At 43.3% G+C, this 18,662-nt stretch overlaps 2 protein-coding genes across 4 annotated transcripts; both read left to right on the top strand.

Annotated features, from left to right (window-relative positions):
* Nucleotides 1–737: 737 nt before the first annotated feature.
* Nucleotides 738–14,366, top strand: GSTA1 (glutathione S-transferase alpha 1). Of its 3 annotated transcripts, none has more exons than XM_027602857.1 (7): nt 738–928; nt 7,003–7,107; nt 7,907–7,958; nt 8,939–9,071; nt 11,412–11,553; nt 13,008–13,139; nt 13,990–14,313. In XM_027602857.1, the coding sequence occupies exons 2-7, from the start codon at nt 7,021–7,023 to the stop codon at nt 14,113–14,115; spliced, it is 672 nt and encodes a 223-aa protein (XP_027458658.1). In that variant the 5' UTR covers nt 738–928; nt 7,003–7,020; the 3' UTR covers nt 14,116–14,313. The 3 variants fall into 3 exon arrangements, with proteins under 3 accessions (XP_027458658.1, XP_027458659.1, XP_027458656.1); XM_027602858.1 differs by lacking the exon at nt 738–928 and adding an exon at nt 2,712–2,818; XM_027602855.1 differs by lacking the exon at nt 738–928 and adding an exon at nt 3,262–3,398 and having other exon boundaries at nt 13,990–14,366.
* On the top strand, nt 9,083–11,405 carry LOC113927177 (small nuclear ribonucleoprotein G-like). Its single transcript, XM_035728610.1, has one exon. The coding sequence runs from the start codon at nt 9,515–9,517 to the stop codon at nt 9,707–9,709; it is 195 nt and encodes a 64-aa protein (XP_035584503.1). The 5' UTR covers nt 9,083–9,514; the 3' UTR covers nt 9,710–11,405.
* Nucleotides 14,367–18,662: the final 4,296 nt, after the last annotated feature.

Consider the following 18,662-nt stretch of genomic DNA (forward strand, 5'->3'; position numbering starts at 1 on the left):
TTTAAATTGGATTATTCATTTTGTGGGTGTTGAGTTGTAGAACTTCTATATATATTTTGGATATTAACCCTTTAGCAAATATATCATCTATAAATCTCTGCTCGCATTCAGGATGTTGCCTTTTTATTTTGTTGATTGTTTCTGTTCTGTGCAAATCTTTTTATTTTGATGGAGTCCCAATAGTTTATTTTTGCTTTTATGTCCCTTGCCTCAGGAGACATCTCTAGAAAAATGTGTCTGAAACTCACATTTAATTGGGTGCCCTTATTTTATCTAAAACCCAATATAAACAGTATTCCAGAGAGCTACTTGTCGTTTACGGACATCAGCTCCCTGCTACGCTCATGTACCGGTTTCTCATCTGCCTTGGACCTGGCATCCAATTCATGAAAACCTCACAGTCAATTTCTTCCAAAAGCCATACTCCACTGACTGGCAGAGAGAGTCCAATCAGTCTGACATTGTTTAATCTTTTTTTTTTTTTTAAAGATTTTATGTGTTTATTTGACAGAGAGAGAGATAGCGAGAGTAGGAACACAAGCAGGGGGAGTGGGAGAGGGAGAAGCAGGCCTCCCACCGAGCAGGGAGCCCGATGCGGGGCTCGATCCCAGGACCCCGGGATCATGACCTGAGCCGAAGGCAGACGCTTAACGACTGAGCCATCCAGGCGCCCCATGAGATTGTTTAATCTTTTAATTGCCAACCTTGAAAAGGGACATATTAACCAGTTGTTTCATAAGAAGATGACTTGCCATTTCCTTCTAATCTAGCATGGGAGCCAAGGCCCTGAGCACTGTGGGAGTGACTTTTCCCTCACTGAACTCTACCCCCATCAGAAAGGAGGTGTTACTTACTGTCAAAGAGCTTATAAATGCATGAGTGGTTGGCATGGAGCTGCTGAGCCTCCTGGGAGAGAGACTTTAGTAAGGTAAGTACTGCTTTCAAACATCTTCCGATGTTGCCTCACATTCTCATCTCTAAGTTACCAGAAAACTGCTTTAAAATGTGTCCTTAGCACAAGGAAAAGTCTTTTATATTCACATTGTGCCTTCTTGGTGTGTTTAGGGGATAGTTCAAGAGTTGTTTATTCAATTGCTGTTGGATACATCTTTACAGAAATGTAAAAACGAAGAGATTCGAAAACCAGGGCATGAGAATTTAGATAGAAAAATAGTGATGGTATGAGGGGAAAAAAGAATGAAAGCATTTTAGCAATCCGAGAATATGACAAGTGCAAGAGAGAGTAGAGGTGTTTGTGCGAGCCTTACCTTCTCTGTAGGTATAGCGCCCCCCCCTTATGTGTGGTTTCGCTTTCTGTGGTTTCGGTTACCCATGGTAACTAACTACAGTCTGAAAATATTTTTTTTATTGTACACAGTCTGAAACTATTAAATGGAAAATTCCAGAAAGAAAAATATCCATAAGTTATCAATGCCCATCACTTTTATTCCAGCATATTGTTGTAATTGTTCTATTTTATTACTAGTCATTGTTGTTAACCTCCTACTGTGCCTAATTTATGAATTAAACTTCATCATAGGAATGTATGTATAGGGCAAAAACATAGTATATATAGGGTTTCGTACTCTCCTGATTTCAGGCATCCCCTGGGGGTCTTAGAACATAGCCACGCAGATAAGAACTATCGTGGTCGACACACAACGGTTGTGAATTATGATACTGCAAAGTTATGTAGCCTGTGAAAATTAAGACTTACTATAATAGAAAAAAACTAGTCTGAATGTCGCCAGAACTAGATTCCAAGTCTCTGCTCTGGTTAGCTAGCTGGCGAGGCCCATTCTCTCTCTAGGGTTCAACCAACTCATGGCAACCTAGAGCAGGGCTGGAGCAGGGTTTCACAACCTTGGTACTATTGAAAGTTTGGGCTGGCTTATTCCCTGCTGTGGGGAGCTGTCCTGCTGATTGTCCTTTTGTTGTTGTTTAGTTAAAAAATATGTATTGTAGAAATGTGCATTTATTTCATTTTAAAGAATGTACTTGACAATAGTCTTAACATACATATTTCCTCAAATCTGGAAACTTCACACCTTTAAAATATCTACAGTGATAGTTTATTTACAAGTTTTATAAGAAACGGTCACTTCATCAATACTGTTGACACAGTTCAGATTCTCATAGTGTCTTTCCATTTCACTCAGTACTTGTAGAAAGAGCACAGTGCGGGCGTGAGGCTCCATCCTAGGGCCAGTGATGGGCAGCCCGAGGAGCAGAACGAGAAGTCCCAAAGGATAACAGGAACATGAGTGTATTTTCCAAAATGGCCATGCACTCTGTCCTGGAAAGACTACCTAGATACAGCAGCCAACTACAATCAATCATAAGATATTTCCAACTAAATATCCAATAAATGTGTCTGTCAGGATAAAACATGGTTGATGAAAAATAGGCAGATAAATTGCAGAATGACTAGTAGTAGATAAAAAGCATTCAGAGGCACATCAAGCATGACCTTGTGCCACATCAGAAGCTTCTCTGATCTCTACCCAATTGACGTAACACCCTCCCTTCTGGTTTTGACATCCAGCAATGCCTCCCGACATTGCCAGTTGGCCTTCAGGGTGCAGGCGAGCAAAATCACCCCCATTTAAGAATCACTGGCTTACAGGACTTCCCAAACTCCCAAACCCAGGAAGTCTGGATAAGAAAACTAGGTGATCAGGAGAGCATATCATTCATTTTTAAAAGGCACAGAAATTCACCTACCTAGAATGCACGAGTCATTGGAATCAGACTGGAAGAGTCAACAATGTGCTGCCGGAAGTGTTAATATCCGTGGGGAAAGACAAGTTTTGTACAGGTGAGACGAGAGGGTCAGTGACATCACTGTAACAATCCAGAACCCACGGGGAAAAATACAGTACCTATGGCAGAAGATACTGAGATGGCAATGAGGAAAAACCCTCTGCAAGATGCTAGAGAGAGCAAGGTTGACAGGGATGTGGCGTGATCCTAATCGGAAGGGCAGGGAGGCAGACAGGTGGGGCTGGAAGAGGCACGGAGCGTGAGGATGTCATGCTGCCGCGGGAGGCAGGAGCCGGCCTGGACAGAAGGCACAGCATCCTCGGCTTACAGCCCGCAGCCTTCGCCTTGCTGTGACCTGCTTGGCCATGAGAATCATGAATCATGATTTCATTGGAACCAATGAAACCAGAGTCGCCACTGGGCCCTCTGTCTGCTGTCTGTTGTCTCCAAACCCTCTCGGGCAGGAACCAAATCAGGCTCCTACCTTGTTCCTGTGCAGCCATGGTTTCTTAGTACTGGAGAGTGCTCAATGATGCTAGTCGAGAAAGTTGGAAGGAAACTTTGAAAGCAGGAAATACATGACACGTCAGCCAGAAACAAAGTGTTGGAGAAGGTTCAGTGAAATGTGTTACCAGGTAAGGAACAGGATGTTGGAGAGAAGTGATCATTTTTGTCAAGTGTTGACAGCGAGACCCTGCACTAGTGTGGTGACCAGCAATCCCACTCACGGGGCTGGAACCCACACGGAGGAGCCTGGGGACAGGAAAGATTCCAGAGTGTCTGGATCAGGGGGTGGGGGGCATGGGGGGTGGGCCAGAGGTGAGAGACGCTGCGGGGTGCATGGGGCAAGGGCTAAACCAGAAATCTGCTGACGTCTTGAGGCTACAAAAGGCTGTGTTTAGTGATGTGCACGACCTCCCTGAATATTCATCAAAGGTCCTGCAGTTCAGGTTAGCACACAGTCAGTATCACTGGTCGTTCCACACAAGCCAGATAAATTAATTGTGTGACTCTGAAACAACATCTGGGTGTATGTAACATCTGATTCCTACTGGAGCTCTATGGGTCAAGAGGTAGATAGATACACACAAGGTGATGGATAAATAGGCAGAGAGATGATATAGACAGACAGACAGAAGAAAGATGTGTGCCACCCAACGTGCCCAGAGACCAACCTTCGCCCAGAACAGGGAGCAGGAGGGGACTTGCATTTACTGATCCCTATTATGAGTTTTAGGTCCATGATCTCACTTAACTTTCCCAACAGCCCTCAAGAGTAAATGTAACTATCTCTGTTTTTAGAAGAGAAAATTGATGGGCAGAGGTTTAACAACCTGGCTGAGTTTATGTACTCAGAAGCAGAGGGGTTGGCATTTGTCTCCAAAGCTTCCTTCTCTCTCTCTGACCCACACACTGTGATTAGGACCACATCCAGAGCCATAACTCCTTTCATTTACTACTGGAATTATCATAGGATATTCTCCTTTCGAGGAATATGAGCCTACTTTTTTATTAAAGTAAAAGCAAAGCAAGGTGTATTTGTATTAATATTCTTATCAAGCCCTGTAAATCAGCTAACAAAAAAGAAGCTTGTGAATTCCATGTTTCCCCCTCTGCCTCCTTCAGCCAGGAGTTGGTTAATGGGCTCTGAATGGGGACAAATTAACAAGGGTCTCAGAGAGAAGCATAGAAGCTGTCAAAGTGTTACATGGTTTTAAAAGCCCAGGACCCGAAATCAGATGAGTTCCGACTAAGCCAACACTCACACAATTTATGAGTGGAGGAAAGCTGCTTTGTCTCTTTGTACTTGAATTTGCTCATCTTTAAAAGAGGATATTAGAAGCTGTTTCCTGGGGCTGTCCTGGGGGGTGGTCATGCTCACCAGATATGGAGTGCCAATCAGGGACATAGGTGTGTGGCTCTATGGCCAATCATTGAGTCTCCCCGGTTCTCATTTTCCGCTGATCAGGCAAAGTTCTGTGACGACCTTTGACCTAGTCTTGATCAGACCTCCGATTCAGAAGGGGAACAAAGTTGCTTAACTGGGGAGCCTTATGATCAAATATTATATAAGGTAAACATCGTTTACTTTTGTATCCTGACCCTCAGTCAATGGGTAAGGCAGTGTGAGGCCTTTTATCACAACTCTGTGGCCTGTAGTTCAAAACACACTCAGTACAAGCTGCTTTCTCCTTTTCATTCTGCTGAGTCACAGCACCTCCATTCCCCACGATAAAGTACAATAAACAAATCTCCAATTACAAGACAAATGACTTGATAAGTACATTTCCAAACAGTTCTTTACTTACTTACTTTTTTTTTTTTTTAAGATTTTTTTAATTTGTTTTGGGGGCGGGGACAGAGAGGGAGGAAGGAACAGACCTCCCGCTGAGGAGGACCCTGGGATCATGACCTGAGCCGAAGGCAGAGGCTTAACTGACTGAGCCACCCAGGCACCCCAACAGTTCTTTACTTTCTAAAGGTTAGAACTACTGAGTGCCACATGAAAAATGTGGACATTGAAAACATTTTGATATCTAAAATTCAAGTCACACACACTTTTTCAGAGATACATCCATTTGAGGTAGTTTTTTGGAGTAGTGTTGTTGGGGTCTAGAGCCGATGACCAAGAACAAATTCTTGAGACTTGTTCAGTGCAAAAAAGGTGGTTTTAATTAAAGAACAGGCACTGGACCCGTGGGCAGGAAGAGCTGCTGCCTCAGGATTGTGAGGAGCAACTGATGATATACTTTGGGGGTGGGGGAAGTAAAGATAAGGGATGTTCTAAAAGGATCTTCAGATGCTAAAGAAGACACTGGGTACCGGTGGCCTTGCTACTGTCAAGCTAAGGTTGTTTTTCCCTCTAGCAAAGCATGATCGTTAAGACATTTGGGAGTTTCCTGGAGGAATGTTACAACTCTGCCTATCTCAAGTATTTGTCAGTGGGCTGCAAGGACATTTAATTTTATCTACATTTCCTTCTGCCTTTGTTTCCCACATCACATTGGGTAAAGAGAGGTATCTTTTTGTCCCAAACTCCAAAACAAAATTTTGCAAGAGAATCTTAATGTTTTGTAAACAGAGCCTGGGATTTGCACAGAATATGCACCTGTTCCTTTTCAAGACCTGGCTTTGAGACTCCTGGTTTTATTGAGTCCTTTGTGTTTCCATTCACATCTATGATAGAGCATTCATTGTTTGAGCCATTGGGTTTCATTGTCTGGCTCCCTGCTATGTTCACTTCTCATGCAGGCTGGGATGAACCAAGGGCTTTCAAACTTCACTGACCAGGCAGAACCAAAGTATCCCTTACCATTATACAGATCAAATGAGTGTGCACTCATGCACATGGCTATACACACACTGAAGAAATGTTAGTTCTGTTCCATTTACTGTAAAGTTAATACAGTAACGTCCCCTTTTCCAGATTATAAAATGCCACCAAGTAAAGGTAGAATGCAGAATTCAAAAAAAAAGGAAGGGAATTAGCATCCTGTGTCTACGGACAGAACTAGGGTCTTTTGAGCTATAGGTAAGTGAGTATCAGCCCTAATTTTGCTTTAAACAAAAGCAGCATAACAGCCAAGGAATGGAAGACTGACTCTGCCTCTCCTCCCCTTCTTGTCAGTGGAGTCCCCTGGTTTCAGTGCCCCTCACAGGCTCCCAGGGCCAGCACTTGTGTGGGTTCCGGCCCTATCCTCTCTTTTTCATCCTAGGTGTGGATTTCCATGTCCATCACTAACGAGAGAATGACTATAGACACGTCTTTTCACCTCTGAGCCTTGTTCTCGTTAACTGATATGGGTATGATAACAACCAGTTCTTGGGGCTGTTATGAAGATTAAAGGTATAATGTATCCAAAGGGACTAACACTGGGTCATGATCATTAGGAGATTTTTCAATAAATATCAATTCTCTAATCCTTCCCCCTCCCCCTAACACCCAGACTTACATCCTTACCGTACACTCTCTCCTATTAGCCTTCCAAGACAATCAGATTCTACCCAGTGGAGATATGAGCATGCTTTGGAACAATTTTCCAGGGTCGGCTACTGATGGATGAGAATTTGGGCCACGAAAGACATTCTAGGGACTCTTCCAACTTTGCCATGAGGAAGGCAGATACTCCTTCCGCATTGTTGGTGCTATTTGACCGTACATCAAAAAGTACATTTTTGCTTCTGTGGTATTGTTCATTTGTTAATCCATTCATTTGTTTGTTCTTTCATCATGTTTAGAGAAATTCAGAGACTACCATGGCGGGAAAGCCCAAGCTTCACTACTTCAATGGACGAGGCCGAATGGAGTCCATCCGGTGGCTCTTGGCCGCAGCAGGAGTAGAGGTTTGATCTGAGTCCCATCATCTTAAGTTGGATCTAAAATTGACTCTATCAAAGTACTTTTCTCACATAAGCTAAGAGAATTTTCTTACTAAATGATCTGTCAAGAGTTTTGCATTAAAAAAAATTTATCAGCTGGGGCACCTGGGTGGCTCAGTTGGTTAAGTCTCCGACTCTTAATTTCGGCTCAGGTCATGATCTCAGGGTCATGAGACTAAGTCCCACACTGGGCTCTGCACTGGACGTGGAGTCTGCTTGGGATTCTCTCTCCCTCTCCCTCTGCCCGCCCCCCCCCCCCCCACGCTTGCGCTCTCTTTCTGAAAAAAAAAAAAAAAAAAGTCAGCTATTAAAGAGATGAACAGATTTGGGGCACCTGGGTGGCTCAGTCAGTTAAGGGTCTGCCTTCAGCTCAGGTCATGGTCTCAGGTCCTGGGATGGAGTCCTGAGTCGGGCTCCCTGCTCAGCGTGGAGTCGGCTTCTCCCTCTCCCTCTGCCCCTCCCCTTGCTCATGCTTTCTCTCTCTCACTCAAATAAATAAAATCTTTAAAAAAAAGAGAGAGATGAACAGATTTGACCTAATATAGTATTAAAATTTCTTCTCATCAAAGAACATAAACAATTAAAATAACTTAAGGAAACTAAGCACAGTGTGTAGGCCTTATTTGGATTTGGATTTAAGTGAACTACAAAATATCATTTATGACATGTGTGCAACAATTAGAAACATGGACCTTGATCTTAGATGATTTTAAAGAAGCATTGTTGATATTGTAGGTATGCTAATTCAGTTTCTGCTTTCCAGTTCGAAGAGAAATTCATAGAAACTCCAGAAGACTGGGATAAATTAAGGAATGGTAAGACCAAGTATCTAATTCCTGGGATGAGGCTATCGGGTAGAAGTCATAAGTTGAGGTTTTAACACCTATGTGTGAGTGTGGTGGGAGTTGGGGCTAGTGGAAAGGAAGAAAAGTGGCTCCAGTGTAAGGGATGGGGCTCCTTGGGCCTCTCTTCCATCTCATTCAGGGCTAGGAAGGGCTTGAACTCTGAGTATTTGCTAAAGGAATCATGCCACTTGTCCTGCAAATGCCCTCTCTTTGCTCTCTCCAGCTTTTCTGCACCCCGAGTGAGCTGGGTCAGCTCAGCCTCCCACACAGCCTGCCCATCCAAGGACCCTCAAACACATGCAGTAGAGCGCAAAAGTAGAAATAGTTCAGCAGTTGCTATGAGTTCTTTTCTCTGGTGGGGTTGACAAGATCATACCTAGCAATATTATAGAGTCAGAGAATGAGATGGTATTGCATTAGTTGAAAGGCCAGGTGACAGTATGAAGAGGGAGATGAAGAACAAGGTCCAACATACAAGCATCAGTGGACTCAGGAAAGCAGGGCCTGTCCTGCACACACGGTCCAGTGGTAGAATTGAAAGAGCACATAAAACACCCTACAAAGAAATCTCTTTTAGAATTGGCCTTAATGGCATAAGCTCCAAGAGACTTCTCATTTGAAATACAGGTGCTGGCATCTCTGTTGCAGCTTCTCTCAAGATTTCCTAACACATCCATGAAAGTAAATCAACTGCAAAACGTACAGGAACCTACCATGTATCTGCATGGAAAAGAAAAAAAATGAAATAATAGGTGAAAAGTAAGAGGTAGACTGAGAACAAAGAGGATTAGGGGAAAGCTAAAAACAAAATGCTGTTTTGATGAAATGTGACCAGGCAATAATTTTTTGTTTCCTTTTATGTCTCAGGTCATGGGAGCACATGTTTTTTCATGCTAAAAGAGTATGATCCAATGAAACATTTCACTCTGCTTCTTTTCTTCTTTCAAAAGATGGATGTCTGATGTTCCAGCAAGTGCCTTTGGTGGAAATGGATGGAATGAAGCTGGTGCAGACCAGAGCCATTCTCAACTACATTGCCACCAAATACAACCTCTATGGGAAAGACATAAAGGAGAGAGCCCTGTACGGTATTTTTTTCTGTTCTTTCATGAACAATTGATGTGAAAATTTGGGTTCTTCCTTGGGTGAGCAGGACTGTCTCAGGGAGATTATGGCCAGCAGCAGCACAGGACTTGGTGGTATAGACTGAGGTTTGACACCATAGAGATCTGTGAAGATGAGGGATTCTACTTGGAGTGGATTCACCAAGTGGGGTTACAGAAAAGGAAGCAGTCCATGGATAGAGCACATATGGTGAGAGGGTTTCCCTAATGTTGATGAACTACGAAGCCAGAAAGATGGTCGGCTCATCACTCCAGGTACTCAGGCCTTTAGGAGCTGGATACCAGCTAGAGACAAAGGACAACATGTCTGAATATCTAGCAGATAAGATGAGGGAACAGAGAGGCATCTTTGAGCTTGCGCAGTAGACACCATGAGCTCACCCTCCTGAGGTAAAAAAATTTATGGACAAGAAATTGTCATTGAAATTAAATAGTAGCAGACATGTCCAAGGAATATTGCGGGGGTTCGATCCGTTTATGAATCTTATGATAGATGAATGTGTGGAGATGGCAACCAGTGGGCAACAGAACAATATCGGAATGGTGGTAATACGAGGAAATAGTATCATCATGTTAGAAGCCTTGGAGCGAGTATAAACAATGGGTGTGTTCATCAGAAGCAATCAACTGCTTCCACATGTCCCCTCCATAGTACCTGTTTTACTACAATATAAAAATCAGGTCATGTGCACTTTCATATTGAACTTTTTTGTTAAATAAACTTTTATAATAGTCAAAAAAAAAAAAAAGATGGGGGAACAGAAGGATCCGAAGGAACTGATTCTAAAGGCTCATAAACTGCAGGAATGCTGACCAAGAACTTCACTTACCAGCCTGTTATATGGACTGGCCCCTTGACAAGGGTAAGCAGAGCCTGGTCCTCAAGATGCCACGGTTATCTTGAGCATTTTGATACGGGACTAAAGCAGCCAAATTTTAGTCAACACAACCATATCTGTGGGTTCTCTTCTCTGTTGTGATAGGACCACATGATTGATACTTAAATCTCAGAAGGCTCTGCTACCAGTTACTCAAAAAGTTAAACATAGATTTACCGTATACCAGCAACTCCATTACTAGGTGTACACATAAGAAAATTGAAAATCCATCCACACTAGAACTTGTACACAAACGTTTATACACAGTGTTGTTCTTACTGTTCAAACAGTGGAAATGCTACAAATGTGCATCAACTGATCAGTGGTTGAAAGATTGGCCTATCCATCAATGGAATATTATTTGGTCATAAAAAGGAATGAAGTAGTGATGCGTGGTACAACATGGGTAAACCTTACAAACATCATGTTACACACACCAGACACAAAGGCACATATTGTATGATTCTATTTGTATGAAATATCCAGAACACTCAAATCTACAGAAACAGAAAGTAGCTTAGTGGTTGCCAGGGGCTGGAGGAGGGAAGAAATTGGAATGGGTATAAAAGCATACAGCATTTCTTTTGGGAATATGAATATATTCTGTAATTAGAGTGGTGATGGTACGGTATTGTTTGTCTTTACTATAAGAATCACAAACTTGTTACACTTGAGAAGTGTATACATTATGGTATGTGAATTATGTGAAAACAAAGATTTTATTTGAAAAAACTCTTATAGGAACCCCAGTTTGGAACAATAAAACCAAACCTCCTAGAATATGTACTGGTTGGAATGTACAAAGAATTTCACCCTTTTGGGGGTTATTTTAGGTGAAGACTTGAGAAATGCAAACAAGGTCAGAGTTGGGCAACTATATGTGGACAGGGTTGTGGAAAACAACTGGAAAGCCTGCTGATATTGGGCACATCAGTGGGCCTGGGTGTGTAACAGGATGAGACAGGAAGGGACATGACTGAGATGGCTGTGCCAGGGACTCTCTCTAGAGATCACTTCGGTGGCAGGGCTTGGCCACATGAGTCACATTACCTTGTGCAGAGAACAAAGCACAACAGATATGGCAAGGCCCCAAGTACGGTCCCTGTAGGTGGGTACATGCAGGATTGTGTCAATTTCTCTGTGACTCAGGACAGGTCACCAATGCTCTCTGTCCCTCTCGCTGGTCATGTGTATAATGAAAATTTTACACATAATAGCTAGACATATATCTACGTTGATGGCTTGTTCTAGAATGAAATGTTCAAATCAAGTAAAAATCTGAGCTGAATGGGTGGCATATATAAAGGCATCCGGTGGGAGCTGAGCCACTCTGCCACCTCCTGATGCCCATTCTTGTATGTTCTTTCAACTATAAAATCAAGGCAGAAGACATTTGACAACTTGGTCACTTTGTCTTTCAGGATAGATATGTATACAGAAGGTATGGCAGATTTGAATGAAATGATCATTGTTTTGCCTCTATGCCCACCTGATCAAAAAGATGCCAAGATTGCCCTGATCAAAGAGAGAATGACAGATCGTTATCTCCCCGTGTTTGAGAAAGTAAGTGGACTGGTGAGCGCTTTGGGGCACTGGACTTAGAAGCAAGGAAAGATAGTGCCTGACTGGCATTCCTTGGGCATTGACCTCCACTTCCAGTAGCACCCTGACTCAAGGCATTTTATAAAAACGGATGGTGAGGAAGAATTGTACCAGTTATACCCAAATTTCAGTTTTCCAGCAAGACTTCAACTAACCAGGACCCAAGCTAGAATTCTCTATTCAGCAGACCTCCCTGGTCATAGTCAGAGTTTGGGCGGTTGAAGACTCTGAGAGCCACACTGGAGGTTGGAATAGATCTTACAGAGCACCGTGCAGGGGCTTTGATCCAAGAGGAATGCAATGACAGCAGTGGGTCAGGAGAGACACTGGCAACATGGGTAGGGTGACGTGAGGCCAGTTGCCCTTCAGAAAATATGGTAGTGTTTTGGGGATGGATGGATGAGATGTATCTGGACAGAGATGGGGGCAGTGGGACGGAGAGGAACAGACAGATGGAGGGATGTTAAGGAAAAATCAATTGACATACTTGAAGACATGGTTCTCAGACTTGAGAGGAAAGTCATGCAAACTAAGGAAATAAGGTTCCGTCACTATACATAGTATGTATGTTAGTTAATGTTTCTCCTGGGAGGTAAGAGGAGAACATTTCAGGATCAAAAATACCTGAAATTGTGCTAAATAAAAACTATGGGCCAAAAACTGATTGTAGGAGGTAACAGGGGGCCATACATAGAAATGAAAGGGTTAACACGGACACACCCATCTTTATAAGGCATTAGATCATTCTGTCAATCACTGAACAAATGTTAAGTCACTGCTTGCGTGTTGGCCCTTTTCAAGGAGGAAAGAATTCATAGTAGTCAGGAAATTCTCTCCTGACCCTGTGGTGCTGAGAGTTTGGGGCACATTCAGATGATGAGGTCCTGAACAGTCTTTCCGTTTGAGCACAGCCATACTTTGAAATCACAGAGCCCTATGATAAGATAAATGAAAACTGTATGTTACCATATAGCATTGGAAGTTTCATTATATTCTTTGCCTAATAATTGTCCGTGTTTCCTTATGTGTACATAGGCTGAAAGGGTATTTGCCAAAATTGCCTGAAGTTGGTGGTGCCATGGGGTTTTCTCTTCGTGTTCTCATTTGCATATTATTGGAATGCTTTAATAAATTTCATGAATTTCCCCAACACTTTATTAGGAAAAGTTGCATACGTCAGAAGAGATATACAGTGAACACGTGTTTTAGGGAGACATTAGCCAGGACTTCAGCTGAGGGAAAGAACAGCAGAGACCCGGTGTCTCAGTGAGTCAGGGGCAATGCAGAGGGTCTGAAGCCCACACCCCCTCAGTGAGGCAGCAGAGGTGGGGAGGTCGGGCTGGAGAGCAGAGAGGAGCAGAGGGGCCCAGCCTGACTGTGCCTGAGCTCATGATGTGATTCCTCAAATCCCCCAGGTGTTAAAGAGCCATGGACAAGACTACCTTGTTGGCAACACGCTGAGCAAGGCTGACATTCACCTGGTGGAACTTCTCTACTATGTGGAAGAGCTTGACCCCAGCCTTTTGGCCAACTTCCCTCTGCTGAAGGTGATCTCTCTCACAGCTTTCAGGAGGGAAGGCTCACATCTCCCACCTCAGGATTTGACATTTGGACCCTGGTTCCATCATTGTTCCTTCTCAGCCCCACAACTCCCTCCAGAGTTAGCCCCTAGGGGCTGGTTGAGGCACAGAATCTTGTCATGCCAGGGACATTTGAGGTGGATGCGTCCCCAGGAAGACTAGATTGTCTTCACCAGGAGAAGGACCCAGGGCTCAGCGTCAGCCTCCCCATCCCCATCCCCATTCCATGACGGTCTCTGTGCTTGTTTTCTCTGGGGTTTCCCTTATCCAGGTGTGTCCTTCGTGTGTCTGCCTGAGCAGCTCTCCTTCCTCCCGCTTCCTTCCCTCCACTCCGGCTCCTAACATTTCTCTGGGCAGAGTCTCCCTGTCTCCCTGTCCCTCTCTCAGTGGGCTGGCTGGTTTTGACCAGTCTCATGGTTTACCTTTCTATATTTTCTGTCTTCCGTTCCAGGGCAGGTTTCCTATATTTTCATCTGTCTGGAGACTTTATGTGTGTTGATATCTGACAGACACATTCCTCCTTCCCTGGTTCGCACAAGAGGGATGAATCTACAGGATTTATGCATAGGGAGGGAGATAGGGAAGACCCGAAACCAAAATGAGTCTGAAAAAAAGATGTTTGGGGGGCAAATGGCATTGAGCTGTCTTTTCTTCCTCCAACCCTCATGTCTCCCTGGGTGTCTTTTCCCAGCCACACACTGTGCTGATGGAGGGGACTCAGTTGGTCCTTGCAGGACGGTCTCTGATTCCCTGGCTTGTGCTAATGATGGGGTTGGTCTTTGGCTCCATTCTGAGGCTGTGCCCTTGTGCACCGTAGGCCCTGAAAACCAGAATCAGCAATCTCCCCACCGTGAAGAAGTTTCTACAGCCTGGCAGCCCGAGGAAGCCTCCCATCGATGAGAAAAGTTTAGAACAAGCCAAGAAGATTTTCAGGATTAAATGAAGCAGGAATGGATGCCCAGCACACGCAGAACCAGTCTGCTGATGTTTTCCAGCAATGAAGTGTGTCACCTAAATGTAAATACTGGCTATCGTGCGGCTAGGAAAATTTGAAAAGTTTAAGTGCTAATTTCATTAGGAATTATGCAGATTTAGTTGCAAAGCAGTTTATTTTGTTTTGATCAAATATCAAATCATGATCACCTCCTAGGATGTCTCTTGGCCTTAAAAATAAAGGGAGAAAAATGTTATGGATTCTTTCTTTGATCTATTAAAAAATTGTCATTATACTATCATGTACCTTGTCAAAAAGAGTGAAGTAGAAATTTTCATGTTACATTAAGAAAACACAAAAACAGTCTTTTTCTTTTGTAGTTTGCTATATTTCTGATCCGCAACCTAAAAGATTCTTTCTCTTTCTTTCTTTCTTTCTTTCTTTCTTTTTCTTTCTTTTTCTTTCTTTCTTTTTCTTTCTTTCTTTCTTTCTTTCTTTCTTTCTTTCTTTCTTTCTTTCTTTCTTTCTTTCTTTCTTTCTTTCTTTCTTTCTTTCTTTCTTTCTTTCTTTCTTTCTCTTTCTTTCTTCTTTCTTTCTTTCTTTCTTTCTTTCTTTCTTTCTTTCTTTCTTTCTTTCTTTCTTTCTTTCTTTCTTTCTTTCTTCCTTTCCTTCCTTCCTTCCTTCTCTCTCTTTCTTTTTTTTCTTACTTTTTTGATACAGAACCATTTTCCTTCAGGTAATCTTTTTTTTTTTCCTGTTCACTTAAGGAACTTATATTTCTTTTATGTGGAATATAGAACATTCCATATTCCAGGAGGTGGGTTAATAATGATAAATAAGCCAGAGACAGTCTTTGCCCAATGGGGGGTTACTGTAGTGATAAAAACAACAACAAAAAACCCCAGGTAATTCTAATCCCAAATCATGTATACCTTGTATATCATGTTCTAGGGCTACTATAACAAATGACCACAAATTTGGTAGATAAAAACCATAAAATGGGGCACCTGGGTGGCTCAGGTGGTTAAGCGACTACCTTTGGCTCAGGTCATGATCCTGGAGTCCCAGGATCGAGTCCCGCATCGGGCTCCCTGCTCAGCGGGGAGTCTGCTTCTCCCCCTGACCCTCTTCCCTCTTGTGCTCTCTCTCTCTCTCAAATAAGTAAATAAAATCTTTAAAAAAAAAAAGCCCATAAAATGTATTCCCTCACAGTTCTGGAGGCTCTTTGTGTGAGATGAAGGTATGAACAGGGCCATGCTTTTTCTGAAGGCAGAAGGGAAGGATCCTTCCTTGGCTTGTCTTAGCTTCTGATGGTTGCTGGCAGTGCTTGGCATTTCTTGGCTTGTAGATGCCTAACTCCAATTTCTGCCTCTGTTTACACACGTGTGTGTGTATGTGTATGTGGGGGGCTCCAAATTTCCCTCTTTTTCTAGGAATACCAGTAATCAAATCTGGGCCCACCCTAACCCAGTATGACCTCATCTTAATGTGTCTACAACTGCAAAGACCCTATTTCTAGATAAGGTCACATTCACAGGTACCCAGGGTTAAGACTACAACCTGTCCTTTCTGGGGGACACCATTTACTCTATAACCTCACACTAGGGCATGAGATCATCCTGAGCATCAATCCAATGAGGACACCTTGGCTTGAATCTCTGAATCCTTCATGGTCTGTCATGAGGGGGCAGTTTGGATTTTGTTCCAAGGAAAACAGGGTGCTGCTGAAGTGCAGCCATATAGCCTGCTTTCCCAGCCTGATGTGCATATAATAAAATCACATCTTTTAAGTATTCATTTTAAGTCACTCAAGCATCCATCTTTGAACAGCAAGAACCTTCTTCCCCCCGGCTGTCTTTTTTGCAATGGTAAACCCAACAACCGAGGGGTTTACACCATTCAAGGAGTCAAGTAGACTTGACACTGACTGAAAATCCCAGAAGCCTTCTGCTGCAGTACCTGTTTTTTGCTGCCATTTCTACCATATGGAGTTCCTGTGTCCCACACACTGCTTGATCTGAGACACTTTGGTTGAAACCCTGGCTACCATTCATCCACCTGAGCAGCAGCATCCTCTTGCTCTGCAGCTTCTGAGAGAAGGAAGTGGAGGTCTCCCCGCCTGCTGTCACCCAGGCCTGGGATCTCAAACTGTACATGAAGAGATGGAGTCCTTTTCCCCCTGGCATGTTGCTCTGCAGGAGAGGCCGGGATGATGAGTGGTGTCCCCCCCCGCCCCAAGAAATGTAGGATCTAGGGGGCTGAGCCCAGGGCCCTAGCCCTGACTGCCCATTTTTATAGTGTGAACTTCCCCACACTGGCATAGGGTGGGGCAGACACATACACGGGGCACATGGCCTGTGTCCTTTATGTCTACTCAGTGTTTAGTCAATTCAGCCCAAGCAAGATGTGCCAAGTAGTCCTCCCAGGAGGCTCCCATTTCTCTTTGCATTTACCTGTTCTCTGTCCAGCTCTGGACTCCTCAAGGTGTTTATGAGGAGGAGGGGCCTTTGTTATCTATCCTTCCAACAATATATTTTTACATCTTTGCTCCAGAACAGAGGTTCTCAGCCTCATCACATCTAGCCTTCCCCAATTTATAACATATTTTATAATCCCTTTTAATGATCTTTTTAAAAAAATTATTTATTTATTTGAGAGAGAGAGAACAAGCAGGGGAAGGGGCAGAGGGAGAGGGAGAAGCAGACTCCCCGCTGAGCAGGGAGCCTGATGTGGGGTCAATCCCAGGACCCTGGGATCATGACCCAAGCAGAAGGCAGACGTTTAGCCAACTGAGCCACCCCAGCACTCCCTTTATAATGATCTTGAAGTGAACTAAGATTTACCTCATTATGGCTGGTGGTCTGAGTACCTGAAGAATAGGATACCACCTCATCTCAAAAAGGTTGGCTGAGGGGAGGTTAGTGAAATGCCTATCAACAAAGCTGGAGGAGCGTTAAGATACCTCAAGGGATGGTGATGCACTTGGGGCTAGCCACGATGGAAGGCCTCCACCTCCCCTATTCTCAACGGGACAAGGGCAGAAAGCAGTAGAGGGACCTAGGAATGTGCCGAGACTCATGGGTACAGGAAAGGGCCACCCTGACAGAGCAGACTGCACTCGCTGCCAGCCCAAACTGCCCAGAACACACAATTAGTACAAATCACAAATGACTGGAAACTATCACAATGATTTCTGACTCGCTTGCACTGTAGCTTTATCAATGTTTATGCCGTACATAGTTTAGTTAGAAAATAAAAAGCAATATTATTAAATTTTGGTATATATACTGACATATACTAATTTATATTTCCTATACAGATGTCAAGTATTTTAAATATCACTCCTGGGTAATCTGTGACATAAAGGGATAAAGATGTTTGTTACAAAATAATTTACATCTGGTATTTGACCCTTATACCACCCACCATTTCCGTGGAGAGATCATACAGATACAATTGATATAATTAATTTCTCTGTATTGGCGGAACTGGGTCAAGATTTGAGTTATTATACATGGTAACTTGCCAATTTTCCAAAATCTGCTTGAAGAACAAGTATCTATTAGAATCATTTTGCCAACCAGAGCTGGTTGGAGGAGGCACCCATGAGTCAGCACAACTTTCATCTATGTTTTCATTGATCCACTTTGCCTCCTCCCTTTCTCTCCAAATCTTTTCTTACCTCCTCTCTGCACTCACCAGCTATGTTTGAAAATATTTGTCCTTTGGAGCTTTCAACATAATTGTGACATTCTAAGTCAACAGGCCAGCCAAGGATACCTAGTAGAAAAAAAAATTTAGACTCTGACCTCAGAAACCTTCTTAAGGATTATGGTTCTAATATTTAAATAGTTTTCTTCTTTGTCTCATTTAGTAAATGTTTACTGAGCACCTATTTTGTTCCCTGCATTTTTCTAGGCACAGAGGATGCCATGGTACATATAAGAGCAATTTCCTGCTCAGACAATGAGTAAATAAATCAATGAAAAAATTATTATGATTAGTGATGAGTGCTAGGAGGAAAATAAAACAGAGGAAGGTGATGGAGAGTTTTTAGGATGGCAATGGGGAAGTGGTTAACTTAGAGTGGTCATAGAAGACTAAGCCTAAATGACAGGAAGAAGCTAGGCATGAGAAGTCCCAAGGCAACAGGATGCTAACCAGAGGTACCAATGAGGACAAGGGTCTCGGTCAAGAACAACTTTGGCGTTGTCTCAGGCACAGTAGGCAGGCAGATGCTGTGGGAGCATGGTGAGAAAGTACTGGAAGATGAGGTCAGAGAGGTAGGCATGGATGTATCATGCCTACCTTAGTGCTTGGTGACTTAAAGCAACAAACATTTACTCTCTAGCACACTTTCTGAGCGTCAGGAGCCTGGGAGCAACTTAAGAAGGTGGTTCTGGGTCAGGATGATTCATGAGGTTGTATGTCAAGCCATCAGCAGGGACTGCAGTCATCTGAAGGCTTGATTGAGGATGGCAACGCACTTCCAAGATGGTTCCCCCACGTGGCTGTTGGCAATGAGGCTCAGGTCCTTGTCATGTCTGCTTCTCTGT

Source organism: Zalophus californianus, chromosome 7 (genome assembly GCF_009762305.2).
Source record: "Zalophus californianus isolate mZalCal1 chromosome 7, mZalCal1.pri.v2, whole genome shotgun sequence".
NCBI lineage: Eukaryota > Metazoa > Chordata > Mammalia > Carnivora > Otariidae > Zalophus > Zalophus californianus.

Excerpts from the sequence above, each read along its gene's own strand:
- GSTA1 (XM_027602855.1), top strand. The coding sequence starts at position 3,342 with ATGACACGTCAGCCAGAAACAAAGTGTTGGAGAAGGTTCAGTGAAATG. Across the intron at positions 3,399-7,002 it reads TCAGTGAAATGTGTTACCAG|AGAAATTCAGAGACTACCAT; the intron begins GTAAGGAACAGG and ends CATCATGTTTAG. Across the intron at positions 7,108-7,906 it reads TGGCCGCAGCAGGAGTAGAG|TTCGAAGAGAAATTCATAGA; the intron begins GTTTGATCTGAG and ends TCTGCTTTCCAG.
- LOC113927177 (XM_035728610.1), top strand. The coding sequence starts at position 9,515 with ATGGACAAGAAATTGTCATTGAAATTAAATAGTAGCAGACATGTCCAA.